This window comes from Brachionichthys hirsutus, unplaced genomic scaffold, assembly GCF_040956055.1.
Source record: "Brachionichthys hirsutus isolate HB-005 unplaced genomic scaffold, CSIRO-AGI_Bhir_v1 contig_248, whole genome shotgun sequence".
Taxonomy (NCBI): Eukaryota; Metazoa; Chordata; class Actinopteri; order Lophiiformes; family Brachionichthyidae; genus Brachionichthys; species Brachionichthys hirsutus.
The window spans coordinates 164847-185279 of NW_027180328.1; the positions used below are offsets into that span (position 1 = coordinate 164847).

At 38.8% G+C, this 20433-nt stretch overlaps 1 protein-coding gene across 1 annotated transcript in view; it reads left to right on the plus strand.

The window, feature by feature from the left end:
- Positions 1–263: 263 nt before the first annotated feature.
- ctnna2 (catenin (cadherin-associated protein), alpha 2) overlaps positions 264–20433 on the plus strand; it is a 149584-nt gene continuing 129414 nt past the window's right edge. The window contains exons 1-5 of the mRNA XM_068756986.1: positions 264–365; positions 8590–8785; positions 10747–10913; positions 11886–12005; positions 13099–13365. Of these exons, the coding sequence (XP_068613087.1) occupies positions 264–365; positions 8590–8785; positions 10747–10913; positions 11886–12005; positions 13099–13365 (852 nt within the window). The remainder of the gene's footprint in view (positions 366–8589; positions 8786–10746; positions 10914–11885; positions 12006–13098; positions 13366–20433) is intronic.

A 20433-nucleotide genomic window follows, 5' to 3' on the forward strand; every position in this document is an offset into this window, starting at 1 on the left:
GTATCTGAGAGTGGTTGCTTCTGATTGGCTGAGGGTTATCCATGACAGATTATCTCATTATTGGGAAAGAAAGCATGAAACAAAGTGGGGATGCTCTCTAAGGAGTGAAGTAGTTCTAGTGAATTTAGTATTTTGTGCAATGGGACTAAAGAATGTTTAATAAAAATGTTTAATCAACATCAATAAATGTTTAATCAACATCAATAAACATAATCGCAACAATTGTTTTAATCATCAATCTGCTTTTGTGCCCAACAGAGACCATGACGACCGCCACCTCCCCCATCCTGTTGAAATGGGATCCCAAGAGTCTTGAAATTCGTACCTTGACTGTGGAGAGGCTTCTGGAGCCCCTGGTCACACAGGTAGTCCGGTTGATTTTGTGATTCAGTGGCCTTTTATTGTGACCAGCTTAATGCACACCTGTGCTATAATCATGCTGTCTATAATCAGCATCTTGATATGCCACACCTGTCAGGTGGATGGATTGTATCGGCAAAAGAGAAGTGCTCATTTACCGGTACACAGATCTAAACAAGTTTGTTAACATAATTTGAGAGGAATAGGCCTTTTCTGTACATAGAAAAAAGTCTTAGATCTTTGATTTCAACTCATGAACAATTGGAGCAAAAACAAAAGTGTTTTTTGTTTATTTGCGTTCAGTGTAAGTTAGACCCATCTTCAAATTACATTTTCATCAAGATCCATCTGGCAGTTTTTCCGTAATCCTGCTAACAAACAGACAAATGCCATCAACATCCTTGGCTGAGGAAAATATGTCTCTAAATATGTCAGCTACGTTTGTGCCTATCTTTCTGAAATACGCTCATTTGTGTTCATGGAAATTCATAGAAATGGCTGAGTCAGAGCAGACGTTGGCATTTCTCTGCCTTCTGATTCATTTTATGGGTGTTTTTTAATCTTGAGTGATTGCTGGTCGTCAAACATCACCATCTGCATCATTATCTATGGCTGTATAACATTATGAGTTTTTAGGCTTACTTGCTTTAATTGGATTACATAAACACTTGTCATCATCACTTTCATATGAATAGCAGTAGCAGTAAATGTCTGATTTAGTAATTTAATATGAAAACATATTGTAATAAATAAGACAAATAATTTGTTATTATTTGTTTCATTGCTTGCAAGTATAGTGCATCTTCCTTGTTAACAGTGACTGGCAGTTCATTATCGCAGGAAGGCAATAATTTAACTTATTTGTTATGAAGAACTGACGACCGTACTTTAATAATGCATGACTATTATTAGTAATTTTTCTCCACAAATGTCAGAAGCCCTCTGAGAATATAATATGTCTTACTTTCTTCCTTATTTTTTTTTTTTTATTAGCTTTGGTGCTTTTACAGGAGTGAAGTCAAGTCTGTGTTATTCAGGCAGCTTTACTTTTTGATTTTTATACTTATCTTTGAGAGGCAGATGAAAAAATGCGAGGACTGACGCCAGCTGGCCGGAAAGATGTGTAAACAGGCATGACACCATTGAACATCTATACACAAATCACTGAACACACTGATGAACACCAACAAAGCTGGGACTGCCTCATGACCTACAACGCTTAATTAATTGTACCCATCAAATTAGGAAATGTGATGAAATATGGAGTAAAATAAAAAGTGAACTATTATTTTTCGAGTGATACACATTGAAATGAATGGTGTCAAGTTGACATCAAGGCAAACAGGAAGGTTAAAGTTGGTATTAAATCACAATTCGTCCTCACTTTTCACCCACAAAAAATAACTGTTTGAAAGAAGAATGATAGAGACTTTTTTATTACTAGTTTGTCTAATAATTTATTTCCATTTATTCATAAATATATATACGTTGCTTACTTAATCTTTTATAATGGACTTTTAGGCCTGATAATAGAGAGACAGTGTGCCACAGTGCTTATGCTGCGATAATGAGGAACAGCTCCAATTGTGAAATAAAACTCATCTCTTTGGAATCTTCAAAGGACTCTGCGACTGGGACTGTGGGGCAGGATCAGCACAGATGTATTATAAATGCGACGGATTAGCCAAAAATATGTTTCTGTTTCTCCAGCTATCCTCATGGATATTTGTTTTCAAATTATTGTTCTGATTTACATTCCTCAGGACAGAAATCATCCTTCCATATGACTTCCGTGAGATAAAGTATTAAAATGGACATGGATCATACTGATTGAGCTCATAAAATAATGCAAACTATTCTCCTCTTACTGTTATTGCCATTGTTATGTTAGGCCTGGATGAAAGGCATTTTATTTAGTAGAAATTAATTTAACTTTTGCAAAGTTAACAATATTGACTTTCATAAATGAGGCTCAGAAGTAAGTCAACCGAAAAAACTTGTCAAACTCAATTACAAAAGGGGCTGAAATTCATGACACAGACTGTTATGGGCCAAACAGATTTTATAGTTATTGAACTGTCAAGTACCTGCAAATTTTGACCTGAAAAGTTTAATTTGAAAACCGGACATTTCATGCAAGGACCCACAAGAACAATACATTAATATTTTTAATTGTATAATGTTTAAAGATGCATTGGGAACAAAGTTCTAGTAATTTTCTTTTTGAAACTGATAATTGCCTTTTTCATACAATAGACGAAGGGTAAATCTCTTAACCCCAAACAAGCTGTTTTGATTTTCTTCTTTAGATTCCCCTTTGTTTTCAGATATGCTCATGAATCTCCCAACAGATAACGTCTGACATCTGCTTAGTTTCAGGTTACGATCCCACGTAGAGCTTTCTGGATGGTGATTGATTCTTAAATGGATGCAAAATTAGGCTAACACAACATCAAGTAGTTCAGCACATCAAATACTGTATGTATCAAAGATGGTTTTGTCATTCCTTTTGTTTTGTCATCTGAAAGTTGTCAAAAATACATCTGTAGTGAAAAACAAATTATGTAGTGGATCAAACCGATTGTCAAAACATGAGTTAAAAGGGTTATCAATGATTAAAGAAAATATGGGGCTGTCTCAGAACACCAGTGCATGCCTTTTCTGAGGTAACCCATGCAGCTGAGATAATCTAGGAATCCGCATAATATAGACTGTCTAGTGGTAACTGTGGATATATGAACTGGAGAGAAAGTAGGCATCGATGCTAGACCTCATCTCAGGAGAGGATAAGTTGTAGCCTAGCAGAACTGATGACAGTGGAGAGATAACCTGGGTTGCCAACAGTAAGCTCTGCAGTGCACACATAAATATAGTATTATATTCTAAGTGATTCTCATGAATAATCAATAGCTGATATATATAATAAATCAAAGATCACAGTTTGAAACTTGAACATGTCTAAGACAACAGCTTTGCTATCTGCATCTGGCCAGGCAGTTACTTGGTGATGAATCCAATATACCTGCAGCTCCAGTTTTCAATTGATCGCGATTGTTGTCATTCCGAGAGAGTAAGAATGCACTGCAGACAGGTGCGTGTACTTAAAGGGTTCCGAATGTCAGAGCCTCCCATTGCAAATGCAAGCAGTCACAGAATAGAACATTTTACTTGTCGCATGCATAAAGCATTAGCTCTTCAGCTAGACATATTGATTTAAGGAGCCTCATGGGGCAGCAGTGCTGCAAATTCTCAAGTCTCTGTTTTTTTTTTCATGTTGTTTGTTTGGATGGTCAAAAAAAAACTCTCTCTCGCCAGAAAGCCTCTTCACATAACTGGATTCTGGATTGTCTACAACATGCTGCGCCCGTTGTGTAAGAGCACGATGCAGCGGCCTGCAGTATAGTGGCTGCCTGATTGCAATTCCCTCATAGAAGCTAGATGACTTTGCTGTGCTCATCCTTGTGTTTTTCTCTTATGCTCCATTTCACTCAAAAGATCAGATTGGAGTATCCTTAATTTATAAGTAAGAAGGTCTTTAGTTATTAATAACAAGTTTATAATTGTTTTCAAAGCTCTCATCGATTTTCATGAAGTGGTTATGACATTTTTGACGAGCCGCTCATTCTGAAGATATTCAGCCAGACCTCTTCATGAAGAGACAATATTTCCATAACAAAAAAAACAACAACCCCAGCACAGTTCAGTCTTTATGAAGACACATAAATTGGATCAGCCTCAGTTCGTGCTGTGAGATTATTACAGGGATAATTAAATATACATCAAGCTTTTAAAGCCACTGTTAAAAAAACAGTCAGTCAATCCCTGTGGGAAGCTTCGTGACACATGCACGAGCTTTATCTGTGTGTATTCCACAGCCCAGCCTCGTGTTGATGAATAAATGAGCATCTGAAGTGCAGATGAAACTTGCCAACCCTTAACTCAATATGTTCTCATCTGCTGTTCCATGGAGGAGTCGCAAAAGTTATATAACGTGGACATATGAATTGAAATTGGTAGAATAGAAGTGATTATTCATTTCTAAGCAGCTGACAATGGAATGTGCAAGATATATATATATATATACAGTGTTTAATTTAATTGCCACATGTGTGACACTGTCATGTACATTATCCCTGGAATTTTTTGCACACTGCTAGTCCAGAGTGGTTTATTTGCCAGGTGTTGGCTGTGGATATACTGTGTACTAGTAAGGGGAGCCACATAATGGATTTCCTGAGCCCCAATTACTGCGCTGCTTAATTGAAGAAGGGCTAGAGAATATAATTCAATTTGATATGACTGCAAACACATTCCCCGTGCAGTGTTATTGCCAGAGTGCATTGTTGATAAATTAAATAGTGCTTCATTAACTGTGTTTTCTGGCTAGCATTCCCTTCTAAAGAAATAACTTTCATGTGACTTAATCTTGACTGTCACACAAACATATAAAACATCCAACCAATGTTGAGCAGCAATCTACTTTAATCCTTATTAAGCAGTTTGGTGCAAGATAAGCAGCTCCTTCCTTCCCAGTGCTTTATGACTGGATACTCAGCATGTGAAGCCGGGGGGGGGGATACATTACCTTATTAAAATTTAAAGGTACAGTGTGTTGGATTTATGGGACATGAATGATGGATATGAAATGTAATATTTATAATTATCTTCAATACTGTATCACCTGACACTAAAATGATGTTTGTTTCACCGATGTGAAACATAATTTGCCATAAATCATTGACACAATCCTCTATACATTTACCTCTCTGTTGTGTTTTAGATTGCCGTGCTTCTGCAGTAGCCCAGAAGATATAACAAATCAGTGACTCTAGAGAGGGCCTGTCACGCGATTTGCATTTTGAGTTGCCATGCTATGGAAGTGAGATATGAGGGGTGTTCAATTACTTACAATCTGCACATCCGAGACTGTAACAAATACTACACAGTACACACAGTACTGCTGATTCATATAATGAACATTTATCACGTGTGATCTCCGGTAGTCTGTAGTCTGCCTCTATTTATGTTAAAACCTTTGATAATTGTTGTTTTATTTTTTTGATTGTGCTTGTTTGTTTGTACGTTAGGTGGCGAATCTATGCCAGCATGTAGCAGCTAGCTAACAAGCGTGTCTGTGTGTGTGTAGTGGATGAAGTTTGTTCGCTTGGGATAACATGTGCTTTCATGTGTAAATATAATGATGAGTTATTGATTTCACAAACCAAGATTGAAAGGAACACAGCATTGCTCTCATCCAGCTGTGAGGACATGCTGAGAAGATGAGTCCAGAGCAGGGCAGCCTTGAATACAAGTGCTAAACGTAATCTCATTTTCATTGCGACGGTTAAAGGTTATCATGGCTGTATATCAGTGGCACAATTTCTGAATCCATTATGAGCAAGAACATGCATCATCATTTATTCCAGTATTAAAGCCATTTGGTAATGTAGCCTAGAAAGGATGCGACTTTGATTTCACCACCTTTTCAGAGTGATATAATCCAGGAAACGCATTGTACAAATTCAGATGAAAAAAGACTGGTACAGCAAACTGTGAGGACTCTGACTGTAATGGGAAGTTTTGTCCGCAATGCTCTCAGACACCACCAAATGACATTATTTCCAGTCAAGGTTCTTGTGGAGAAAACCAACCTCTCCATCACACATGGCATTAACACAGTCCTCAGTTTAAAGGTCTTACAATTTCATCCTTTAATAAAAAAAACTAAACAATTTATGGATGTTCTCCCTAAACATCCTAAAATATTTGTCTTCACTACATTCTTTCCTTCATTGTCCACAGTTGTAATATCACATTGGAAATGCAATGCTCAATATTTTCCCTCATACGATTCTCTATTGCTGCCAGTAGCAGTTGCTAATATATATGTCCTTTATTGTAATGACATAGTAAAACTAACATGTAAACTCTGTATATACTGTAGTAATTCAGCAACTAAATAAAAAGCTAAATATGAGCAATAAAAAACAACAAAACTAAAGCCAACAGTAAAGTATCTGTGCCATTGAGGTAACAATGTGCATTACATGCAGAAGCATTTCTGATTGCACCTCCAAACTCTATTAGTTTGGAGGTGCAGGCACAGAAGGCCTAGTAAAATCCTCCAGATGTAAGAAGTTCAAGCAGGTAATGATACCGGTGTGTGATGTCATTACACATGCAGCTGACTTTCTTGAAGCAGCTTGAGGTGATGTCTCAACATGTCCCCGTGATCTTCTGCACCCTGGAGAGGACCTGCTGTAAAGCCTTTATGCTCTACAAGCTGCCGTGCAGCTGATTCACCACACGCAGCTGCAGGGACGTTCATGTGTTGTCTGTAGCGCAGTAACAATAAGTCAACAGCATCTGCTGGCGCAGACCAGCTCGCTTCAGTATCCTGTGTTGTGCTTTCTTATGCTTTGTCCTTTTTTTTGTGCATTTCATTTTCAGGTCTTCTTCGTACATCATGCAATTTTTGTTCCATATGTGTCATTATTTGGAAGCTCTGCACTTGAATTTGGTTTATTTTTTTTTGTCATTCATTTTGCTACTATCTTTCGACTTTTTCCATTTTTATTCTCTTTCGTCTTCTCAGCAGGGGCATATTCAGTTTCCACAGTCTTACTTTCTTCTTATTTCACCCCTAAAACTCAATATATCCTGGACTATGATCGGATAAATCCACTATTCCTGTATTACATTTCTCTTCATGTCTGTGCATATACACTCGAAAATAATTTATCATTCAAGATTCTTTATTGTCATAATGCGAACAGCAGAGGTGAAAAAATCTTGTAGACTTTACTTATAGTATTAAACCCTCTTCACAGCTCAGACATCAATCCCATGAATTTTGAAAAGTGTCATTTTTTGTATTCTCCTAGAGGCTAGAAATGGATTTTGTCTAAGATTTTAGTTCCCTTCGCTTATCCGAATGCCTTCCACCTCAGATTTCTTCAGATCAAACATTCTTTTGAAATAAAATGCCCAGTTTGAGCCTCGCGGGAGCATAGACATTAAGAAAGATCACCTCTCCCTCTAGTCATACTTTAACCAAAATGTGTCTAGCCTTGAATCCTTATCTTCAATATAAGACTATTTTTTTAATACTTAATCCTCCCTCTCCTATGTCCTGACCTAGACGATAATGAAAATACTTGATGAACATTCCTCTTGAACTCATGTTCCTTCTTCTTCAGGTTAGTCTCCTGCAGCGTTACTATGTCTCCTCTGCCTTTCTTCATCTTATGTAGGATATTGGGTCTTTTGAGACCTTCGTTTACATTGCAAACGGAAATTTTATTAACCCATTTCCCATGTAATAATCCTGAATGCTCCTCCATGCACATCCCATATGCTACAGCAACAATAACAAGCAGCTAACATAACATTTATTGGCACACAAAGGAGCTTTCATAGCCTGAGCCCTATTGTTGAGTCAGCCCTGATGGATAAAAACCTCACTGCTGATGCTTGCTGAGTCCATCTGCCCCCAACAGCACCATTAAGAGCGGTCCTGACCTTTTTAATTTGTATTGAGGTTGTATTGCCAACATAATGCTCGGGCCATACACTTTGCACATAATGCAGTTACTGTCATCTCACAGCAAGAAGGCTTTGAACTTTGGCTAAAGCCGGGTCTTTCTCTTAGGAGTGATCCTCATGTTGGGTTTTCAATGTGAGGTACGGTTAATTCTCCTGTCCTTGACCAAGACTGGCTTAGAGCTTCGAGTAGTTATTGGGCATTCCATTATCTGGAAAGTTTATTCCAGATAATGGCATTAATTGAATGAAACGGTGATCAAATATTTAAACAGTCCTTTTCCTGTCAGTGTTTCAGTAATTTGCTTGACAATTACATTAAGGGTTAATTTGGTAGGACTAGTGGGAAAAAAAAATGGTTCCTGTTGGTCCTGTGTAATACAACTGGAAAAAATGTCTTGGATCAAAGTATTTGTCGCTTGGCTCATTTCAGACATTCTTCTTGTGAGGAGAATGACAGACTGATGGAGCAGCTGTAATCTACATGTATTTGGGATGATTGCTTCCAGTGGGTTCTGTCTGAGATTAGGCAGTGTGTCTGCCGTAGCTGCCTGTGATAGCGTTCAGAATTCATTAATTGCCTCATAGTTCCGCAAGCCCGTATTTGGGATGAGCATAATTTCCTGACTTTTTCTTCAATAGTTTAAACATGAATATACTTACTACGCATCTTCTCTTCCTTCCCAGGTGACGACCCTGGTGAACACCAGCAACAAAGGGCCGTCCAGTAAGAAGAAGGGACGCTCCAAGAAGGCCCATGTCCTGGCTGTGTCTGTCGAGCAGGCTACCCAGAACTTTCTGGAAAAGGGTGAGCAGATTGCCAAAGACAGCCAAGATCTCAAGGAGGAGCTCATTGCTGCAGTGGAAGATGTCCGTAAGCAAGGTGAGCTTATTGTCCGTGATTACGCAGACATCATTTAAAGTTATTTTAAAAACATCCCTGCCACTTAACTGTTTCTGTAATAACTGTAACAATGAATATATATTTTCATTACTAAATAACATTATTTTTAAACGTTATGCTTCTGGTAAATAATTTTTTTCTTGTATTGTAAGTATGTGACATGGACACGTGATAGATACATAAACATGAACACACTACTAAAGTCATAGCAATGGCAGTGTTTGTAAATGCGTCACGTTGAGACATTCGTGCAGCTTCTGACTATTCTATTTAATTGTTCCATTTGGAACATAACTGACATGACATTTTCACGCATGTAAGTAATTTTTGAAAGATATAATAGAAGGTTAAACCATTTTCTGCGGAATGACTGTGGTAAGGAAGTCTGCAAAATAAGTTATTAAAATGCCATATTTATCAAAGCATTAATTGGTTTCAATGTCAAATCATGTCAGACCTCTACACGACTAGAAAAGCATGTCAAGTGGCATGGCTATAACAGATTGCTATCCATTTATTTTGAGCTTCGTGCTGTACCATGAATGTAATACATCTTATTCTGGAGCTAGTTTTTTCAGTCATATGCTGTTAAAGCTTTGACTGTTTCCTAACTTTTTGTGATTTTTTATTTTATTTTTTAAAATAAAACAAACTTCTGCATTGACACAAATGTTTTAGCGTGGTGAGTCAGTGAGCCTTTATGTGAATAATGCACTGATCCATCATGACACCATCACAAAGGGCATGTAGAGTTTAGCGTGCAGTTTGTTTTCTTCTAGCCGGTTTCCACATCCTACACCTACACCATCAGCTTCACGTGCTTGGCCACTGTTAGTGTGGAGCGCCAGCTTGGCAGTGCTCGCTCACAGGTTTCCTGAGGCGTGAAATAGACCATGCTGTTTGCTACCACAACTGACATCAGACAGGACAGTTTCGATCTTCTGCACTTGTTTGGCATTGTAGACAAAACCAATAAACCAAACCAAAATAAAATAAATGTTTATAGATCCAGATCCAGAATACATTTTGCACGATATTGCATATTGATCCCCTTTATGACTGTGACTTTGGTGAGTGAATTGAATGCATGTTTTAAAATTTAATAGGATCTAAGTTAGACCAAGACCCATCTTCAGATTGATTTTTCATCAAGATCCATTGAGCAGTTTTTTCCGTAATGCTGCTAACAGACAGCTAAATGCTGTCAAAAACATAAACCTCCAAGGCGGAGGTCATAATTACACAGCTCCCTTTCTTTCTTTTATTGGCAAAGCTCAAAATGTATCTCTCCCAAAAGTTGATACTCCACTTTTGCGAACCGTTTTCTACCACCCTGGAAATATGGATGCTCTCGAAAGCTCTTCAACTTAGAAGCATTCTGAAGAGCACTCTCATCATTCTCTTTGTATTCCACTATCACCTGGGTGACTATAAATTACATGTCAGGTTGTCAGAGAAGAGTGTTTTATATGAATAAATGAAGAATGAAGCAGCCAGAAATGCAAAGTGTTTCTTGTGCGTGTGTTCTTGTGCAAACTGGAAAATAATATCTAATTTTTTACAAGACCCTGAGCAGAAGTAAAATGAGTTCCAAGCCAATTGGCATTGATGGTCTAGTTCATATCATTGTGAACTGCAAAATGAAATCACAGAGTTCAGTCACCCATCACCAGATCGCCACTGGGGCAGACAGAATTATAGCTCTATGGTGTCATAAGCAGATTTAAGCAAGTGTGTATTTTTAGTGCCTGCCTTTTACATGTGTTAGAATGCGTTCAGTAGCAAATGAACACTGAATGATTTTGGTAAAAAAAAAACATGCATTAAAACAATATCTACCGATTGGTGCGCTTTGGGTTCATTGAAGTTTATGTGAAGGATCAATTATTGTTCCTTTAGCTTTGATTCTTCAATAATCATGCCACCCTTTTCCGTTTAAGGTGAGACCATGCGTATAGCTTCATCAGAATTTGCAGATGACCCGTGTTCCTCCGTGAAGCGCGGGACAATGGTGAGGGCCGCCCGCGCCCTGCTCTCCGCCGTCACCCGGCTGCTCATTCTTGCTGACATGGCGGACGTCATGAGGCTGCTCTCCCATCTTAAAATTGTGAGTGCAATCTTCAAATTAATTGTGAGATGAACCAAGTGTGCTCCATGAACATTAGTTCAACAATGTGTTTTCCAGTTGATGTGCCCCTTCTGGGTTTTTTAAGTTATGAAGCCATGGCAACCTAACACAAACGATGCAGACATTAGCGCATATACCACACGGGGGATGGAGCAGAATCCCTGGCAACACTCATGTAATTTTACTGTGCTGGTGACATTTTACAGTGCCCTGATGTGAAAGATACGATACTCATCCTTCTCACTGTCAACAAAGATTAACAACATAGGTTCATTTCTACTTCAATATGAAAATGGTACAGACCTCTGAACAATTAATGGAGGATGCTGTTAAGAGTGAACAGTTGATACAATCTGAAGCAAACTTGTACAGATGTACATATTCATTCCCTCACTCCCTCAATTATTTACTGCCCTTATTCCGGCACCGCTTCATTTTTGAGGCCGACGTAGGGGTTTAACTCAAGCCAGTATAAGCTCTGCCATCAAAGGCAGAAGTTATCTCTCTCTCCTCTCCCCTTTTCTTTTACATTCTGTGGATGTCTTTCATTAGGCAGAGGATCAGACATTCAGAATTAGAGTGCATCCTCAAAAATAAGATTGTGATTGCTGAAATGAGATCCATAAATCTACACTGTTGCATTATTTACCTGCTTGGTGTTGAACAGGAGAGAGATAAAAAAAAAAAACATACACAAAACCCATTGCACAGAACAATTTATTACACTTCATTACTATTTTTTTTGGCTTTACTCTAAGGTGTGCTGTAACATTCACAGCTAAAGAATTATTACTGAATTACATTTAATTTATGAGACTATAATTACATTATACAGATCATTACATACTAGTTTCAGGTGCATATTAAAAAAAAAATCCAAAATTTGTGTGTGTGATGATGAATATATATTTATTAGATATGTGTGTGTGCGTGCGCGTGCTTATGATACAGGTGGAGGAGGCCCTGGAGGGAGTCAAGAATGCAACCAATGAACAAGACTTGGCCAATCGTTTCAAGGAGTTTGGAAAAGAAATGGTGAAGCTTAACTATGTGGCAGCCCGGAGGCAGCAGGTAACGGAGCCCTCGGTCTTCTGCTCAGATTCTGTGGTTTATAAACGACTGAATTAGATTGCCAGTGGCTAAAACCAAAACCAAACCCAAATTTTAACCTCCTTAATTTGGTAAGCGAGTGTGTCGAAAACATGTGACTGATGCGGAACATGATGCCATCAGCATCAGATTGTGAAAAAACTAATTCATCACAAAATGCAATTTCCTGCTGTGCATCACAGATATTGTGTCTTTAGGGCTCGCTTTCATAGCGATACGGGCTGCCATTAAAAAGTGATTAAGTAAAGAAAGCCTTTACATAAGATACATTTTCCTGTAAGGGAAATTTAGTAAATTTAATATGCTATTAAACTATTTTCAATCAGTTATTTAGCTAATGACTGCGACTCTGTCACTTCAGATGCACTCAAATTAGACATAACATCATTAAGACATTACGAATACCGGTAGCTTTCTTCATGTAAATATTCAATTTAGAGTTAGTTACAGCTGAATGTTGCAGATACAGAATGTTCGTATCATGATGCTGACAAACAGCAACATATCAACATGTATCATGAGGAGGAGAACACATTGCAGTAAAACCGTTTTTTACATCTCCTCCATTGTGACAAAAACGTTTTGTAAAGTGATTTTTACGATTGTATTATTTGCACGCAACCACCCAGAGCACCGAGCTGAATTCACTTCAGATCTGCTGACCCTGGGCTATGTTTGTGTTGTTGGAAAAAAAACGAATACATAAAATGGAACATGATATATAAGTTTTACAGAAAATGTCTTAAAGTGGGGATCAGTTTGTTCTCTTTTAATGAATAAATAATGCCATCAAAGTCCCATTGTCCCATTTAGCTCTTGTAGCTTTATCTGTTATTTTTGAGAACTTCACTGTTCTGCCGTGTCCTTTACTGCTCTGGCTTTTCTGTGGAGGATTCACGACAAGTGGTCATTGTGGGTTTTTGGGATTGTGGATCGTGAAGTACGAAGACGCTAATTAAATGCGGTCCAGTTGTTCTACAATGTGTCTCATGAATCCTTACGTCGAATAACACGAGTCATTACAGCTCAATTGAGAACCTTTTGTCACTGTCAGGAACTGAAAGATCCCCAGTGTCGAGATGAGATGGCGGCTGCACGTGGGGCTCTTAAGAAGAATGCCACCATGCTGTACACGGCATCACAGGCCTTCTTGCGTCACCCCGATGTGGCAGCCACACGTGCAAACAGAGACTACGTGTTCAAGCAGGTCCAGGAGGCCATAGGAGGCATATCTAGTGCTGCTCAGGCTACCTCGCCCACTGACGAGAAGCACGGCCACGCTGGCATCGGGGAACTGGCTGCAGCCCTCAATGAATTTGATGTAAGTCACAAGCATTTAAAAAAAATCATTTTAGATATCACTTTCTGTATTCAACAATGAAGTGCACATTCATTTTAAAGACGAGAGATTTCTAAATTGCTCCGAAACAAATGCTCATGATTTGTATACTTTTTCATGCTAAAAGTGCCACATCTGGACATTCATAATCACATACTTTACATGAGAGTGAGAACGGTATACCATACTGTCAACAACAACAACATACCCTGAACTCTCCAGTTCTCCTTTCATATTATTTTATTAATGATAACTGCACATAATTCCAGGTTATACAGAAGCCTTGCCTCCGAGACTTTATTCAGGCTATCACTCCAATCTGGGTTTTTATTTGACCTTGATTGTCTGCAAGTAAATGATATATACCGGTATGTAGGTGTTTGTGATCAGACCTAGGTGTCCTAACAAAAATGGTTCTCTGCTATCATCTAGTGGTCATACATCGATAGTGATGTTCACGTGATCGTCTGTGAGTCAAGACATTGAATATTGCCTCTAGATCTCCAGTTTGTCCACTTGTCTAGATTAAAATGTGTTGTAAATGCAACAAGAATCTGATGGGGTGGAAAACGAAGTGTAATCTTGATGCCGAGAATCAAACTTAAAAAACGTTTCCACTGTATAAAGTCCTATATTTATATTATCTATTTTTGCTGACGCATACAGAACATCTAAATGCTACACATTTTTATTTCCCAACATGCAGTACACACATGCAGTATAATTAGCAGCGTTCTCCTTCCTGATAATGTTTTATCCTCAGACACTTTTCAAGACACACACTTGCCAGCCTGTCCAATTTATTATCAGTAAATGAAACTGCAGCTTTATATTAACTGCTCTAAAGTCCATTTCACAGAATTACCCACTATATTTCTTTCAAGCCGTCCTCACTCTATCAATCCCTACAGTCCTGAAAAATATGATGCTAACTTAATGAGTATTTAATCTTTTTTTCTTTTTTTGCAGCCCCAATGTGCCCGTATGATATTGGATCATTGCAGAGCATGTCTACTGCAACTTAATGATATTTCCTACTGTCCGTTATCCCTACTAATATTGGCTTAGCAGCTCAAACAGTCTTACCCTGTGATGAGTGATCTTTATATTTTACACAACCTGTCCATTCTTCATGTCCGTTATTTATGTGTGTTTTTTTATGGACGACACGCTGAAACAGCCTCTTTACTTTAGCAGGATCAGACACCTCTGTTTTATCTTTGTCTCCATCATCGACTCCAGTACTGTCTGCAGCGGATGAATGTTGTCTGTTACAAACCAAGACACATTGCCGCTGGTCAAGACTCACTATCAGGGAACGGCTGTGCCTTACCCAGTTCTCTGAAAGCTACACACTCACCTATGATTTGCACTTGCGCTCCTAATGATTCTTTCCTCAGATGATTACTCACCAGATAATTTTCTTTTGTCTTCCATCGTGCTGCAGCGGAAGATGTACAGGCAATTTTTAATGATGGTATTGTTATGTATTTTCAGAGAAACAAACCCATTATAATAGCTACCTGGTTAAAAAATGAAATTTAATGATTTTTCACATTAAGGAAAAACTACATGCATCCTGTAAAGTGTGACGTGTCATGAGCGCTATTGTTTTGTCTGCTTTGGTCTTTCTACACTTTTAAAAGATGCTGCATACTTAAAATTTATACCCCGTTATCCTTACATTTTCTTAATACGAGACGCATAAACATTTTAACATATAAATCCTTGGCACTCTTCTTTGGCGACATGAGTCTTTCCATTCCATCTTCTTTCTGTGTTTACTGTGCTCTTTAAAACTACAATTCTGACACTTTATTTAAATCACTAAAAGTGCTACTGGCTTAGAGGCTGGGCGAATAACTAAACTGTTTCTTCTGAAAATGCTATTTGATATTCTACAGGAGATTGTGACCTAAAGTCACCACATTGACCCTGTTTTTATGCAAAACTAAGTGTCTTTTTGAAAAGATGTTTTACCTGCATAATTTGATTCTATTCAGTAGCCAGCCGGTAGTTAAAGGAGAAAAATTGTCCTTTGCTTAGCCCTTACTGCTTGATGCTTGTGCATGTTTAATTCTTAATTTAGCACAGAGACACAGACTATCAACAGATCCTTTCAGAATAGCAATGACTTGATACTGAGCTGTGAGGCATTGCAGTTTCAAAATTGTGTGGGTGACCTGTCCATGGGAACATGTAATTTGTGCTTTGTGTTGGACCACAAACACACAATAATGCATACACGTAATATGCGATGAACTGACGACTTGTCCAGGGTGTGCCCTGACCTGATTTCAGATGGGATAGGCTCCAGCGTAAACCCGTGTCCCGGATTTGGATCAGAGGCTGAAGATGCATGAATTATTGATTGTCTTGTCTTCTGGAAAATGACAGAATGAATGAATATATGATTGTAATGCAGTGATATGAAGCTCAGACAATCTCAAAATCTTTCTTCTGTATATTTGCACAAATGTGTGAGCAGCCACGTGCACACTGCCTTTAATGCTTTCTCTCTCTGAATTCTGGAGAATTGGATGATTGCACTTATCTATTTGGGTGCAGCTCCTTGTCCTGGGCCAGCTTTGATCTGTTACCCACTCTCAGTGGTTGGAAGCATGGAACATAGACCTCATTATAGCACAGCCAAAGCCTCTGTAGGAAAAGAAAGACAAACACAATACATTTAACATCATTTTCAGTTTTTTAAAACATTTTATTTAAGTTATTGTCAGGCTTATGTATGATGCTGCAGATGGTATCTTTGTGTACTGACTATTGGTTTTGACTCTTTTCTCTTACTCGCGTTTCATACAGTCTCTTTCGTTCAGACTCATGACAATGCAATATATGCTTTGCATTCTTTATAATTAGCTATGCATTGTTCTCAGCAGGCTGTATTGCATGCAGCTGATATTAGAACACTTATTACAACCAACTGGAGGCTCGAATTGTACTTAAAAAAAAGGCTTTTGAGCATCTTTATCAAATGCATGCCTTCATAATTATAGTCAAATTTCCTGTACACATTTCCTTTTTGGTTTGCCTTTAGAAGAGGACACAGAGTACCTTTCATCTCCTCTCTATCAATAGCAGCAATTTGCAGTGGTTTGAAAAAGCACAGCAACACAGACAAAATTTTAAGACTATTGATTTCCCATGTCGCTTCTTTTCCATCTTTAATACGAGGAAACGACTCCAAGGACTCCTAATATGTTTGATGGGGGATGTTGGCTCGATTGTCACTAAAATGAAAATGGCAAGGGTGTGTCTACGACACAAAAGTTTAGACAAGATTTCAAACAGGTGCAACCCACTATGACAAATAACTCTTGCAGTGAGATGGCTAATAATGGCACATTTGACATTACTTGAATGCTATTGGAATGTTTAGTTGACGAGTAAAATAGACATGCTTTTATTATGAATCATGCCAATCATGCTGATTGGATGGACTTGTCATCCAAATCCGATTCAGTTGTTGCAAAGCAGTTGGCAGTGAAGTGCTGAGCGCAGCCGTCTCAAAATAGGTTTTAGGATTGTGGACATCAGTCAGGTTGAAGAGGGAATATGAGGATGGCCACCTTTAAATATGCTATGCAGAAAAAAACATGTTGTGTTGAAATAGAAGTTTTGTTTGGGGATCTGAAATCACTGGGAGGACAGATGGAGTCCATACCCTACGGCATAGCATAGTACACTCGGGCATAGATTTTAGGTCACTGTCCAAACACGTGTGTACGTGCTAGGTAATTGGGGCTATTATATATCACAAAAACACTGAGATATTAAATTATTTTATTTCATCGCACATACCATTTGCTTGTGCATTAAAACAAATAATAATCTGTCTCTGAAGAGGATTGTGAGCATTTATTTCTTTTTTTTACAGCTCTTTCCCGCTCAACAAGTAACTTCTTTGCTCATTTTGATGATAAATTATTCTTTGTCTCCCCATCAAGTTCCTGCTTTGAGCCTCCATATGTTCTTTTTTTGAGTCAACAGCAAGAACCACTTGATGAGAGCATTTTTAAAGTATGACTGTGTTGGACTCTTTGACTCACAGTCCAATTGAAGTATTTCAAAAGGACAGCTTTTGAATTGGCAGCGATAAACGCTTTTCTTTCAGAAATACGATATGCACTATGACTAGGTAATATAACTGAGCAAGGAAATCCTGCTGGATTCAAGTGTGAGCTATTGTTTAATTCTGCTGCTGCAGCTTCTGCCGTCGATAAGATGGGCCAAGGGGGGGAAGATGGGCATTGTGTCTTTTAAACTTGCTGTGATGCGTCAAAACAACTACTACATCCTCAGCCCTCAACCAGTAAATTACATTTCCCTCTTTCTTAGCAGGGATTTGATATTGGATTGAAGGAATTTGTTTTTTTATATATCTCTGAGACTCCTTTATCCCAGTATGTTGGTTCAATGCAAACAGGTGGCCGAAGGTGCAGCAGTTCAAATGCATAAGCATCAAATTCATAGCATACAGTATGTTTATACTACCGCAACCAGCAGATGGCAGTGTTTAATTACTTTCTTCATACGTCTGTCCTCCTCTATTCATTCCCCACCCTCTTCTTATCCTTTCCATTTTTATCCTTTTTTTCCTGCAAGTCCTTAGAAACAGAGATTTTTCAGTCTGGCTCGTTCTCAGAGAAAAATCCTGTGTCACACTGTATGGTTTTGTAACATTAATGAGCTAGAATCTATCTCCCGATGCAGAGATGTGATGCATCGAGATCATTGATTTGAGCTTTGTCAAAGAGGATTCTATATTGCAGTTTACAGGATACAGCCTTACCAATTTGACCCCTCAGCCCACATCGCCGGGTGTTTGCACTTTCATTGACTCAGTCAGCAGACCTGTGCCATAGCCTGCTGTCTCGTCACGGCTCTCCACCTGCAGCTGCATGACATCAAAACACAGTAAATGGTGTTTGGTTGACAAGTGCAGGCACATCCACAACACATTTCATTTACATTTACTGCACGCATACATTTGCGGAGCCTGCAGAAGAGGCCAAATCTAAAGTGGTTCATTTTACCATGTTATTTCTTTTAAAATGTACATCTGCTTAACGTATGCTTGGTGATATATTTACACAACAGCTTCCTCATGCCCTCCTTTTCCCCTTTTTCTAACCCCACTCCCTCTCCTCATTCCTCTTTTATTCTTAATATATCATGAACAAACATAAGCTGCTTTTTTTTCTTTTGAAGCTGGTGTACTTAACCATGAACTTTTGCACTGTAGCAATGTAATTTCATGGAAAAAAAATCCCCAAATATGTATTGTGCACACCCGGTAGTCCCGCTGCACAAGCATATGCTGGTCCTCGCTCTGCATGCATTATAGGCTAACGATAACTGGATTTAGTTGCTAGCTCAGAGGAAGCGTGCAGCCAGGCCTTTGAATCTCACTGTGGAAAGGATTGCTTCCAAGTGTAAGTCGTTTTCTGAATGCTTGCATGTGTCCATCTGTTCAGTGGCCACCAATTGGCCACGTCTACAGCAATTCACTAAAACACATGAATTACAGCTAATATGGGTATTTCAGCTTACGTCATAGATACCAGTGCCCCTTTTGATTGTCTGTCTGTTGCTTCATTTTCACAACAGGGTCCAAATGTTGTGGTCAAGACTCACCGTATTTGTGTTGAAATCCGTGTTGTCTCAGCATAATACTTACTGAAAGCCCGTGTATTGTGTTCCCTGTCACACAGGAGAAATTAAATGAGCCGTTTTTATTCCCCCCTTACCATTAAAGTTGCCTGTTTTTCCCTCTGGTAGTTTAAGTAGCTTGCTTAATATATGGGGTCTTAATTCAGACAATTTGTGCGTTGTGAACACCAAGGGATGACCTTTTGGCACGCTCCTCTTTTGAATGAGATGCTGCTGAGCCAACCTCAGAGAAATAGTCACTGGAGACCAAAGTAGTAACGATGTATTCCTAACTGAATGATAGCTTTCTTGACAATTGCTATATCAATCCATGGGACCCTATACTCGCTGTCTCATTTCAAGCTCACTCTAATTTTTCTATTGGTTTTCTCTTCATTTGCCCACGCGTATGTAGCCACAGGCCCACATGGCTGTTCGCCATCTTTAAATGGTTTTGCTTTAGTGCTTGGACCTGTGGATTGAATGGTCTTCAGGAAGAAACTGGAACACAGGAACGGTTTCCCGCTTATTGCCTCTGCTAATATTTCCCGTGGAAGGTCAGGCATAAGCATGCACAGATGCACAATCATATTCCGATGTGAGCAGACTCCAAGCATTAGTAACACCATCGAACACAGTGCCAAGTGGCAGCGTTATTGACAAGAACCCTGTTGTGTTCAATAAAACTCCACTCCCACTGTCATTTTCACCTTGGCTGAGGCACGTGTTAGCCCAGAGGTACGCCTTTAAATTATGATATTCTCTGTCGGCCGATTAAAACACTGCCTCATTTTCCATGGACAGATGCACCTGTCAAGAGAAATATGAATAGGGAAACTAAACTGAGGTAATGGGACATGGCCAGGGAGATAGAGAAGTATTGGTTTGTTTGTTTGCTGTAAAGTAATTAGCCACTGCCCGCCTCGTCTTGATGGCTATGGGGAATGAGGCAAAAGGCGAGTGAGAGGGGTCATCGGTAAACGTGATTCAGAAATCCATACTAGTTATAACCTGGGGTCTTTTGAGATCATCCTACACATCTGTTTGCTTTTTCCCATTAAGCACATTTTGGAGCTTTTAGGAATTACTTAGCTCTTATCATTTGTCTCCAGTTATAGTTTAAATCCTGTGAGATTAGACTGACTGATGTCCGGCAAAGCACGTTTGCTATTTGAATTTATGTACCTCAATAACGCAACCAACCTAGTCAAATTGCACGAGGACATATTGCATCATAATGCAGATGGCTTAGCATAATGGTACATCCTCTAATGTTACTTGATTTTCAGACTTGGCTTGTACCCATCTCTGTAATTGCGTGCTTTAAGCACAATTCACCGTCTTTTCCTCTGCCCTCATTCTCATTTGGAAGGTAAGAAA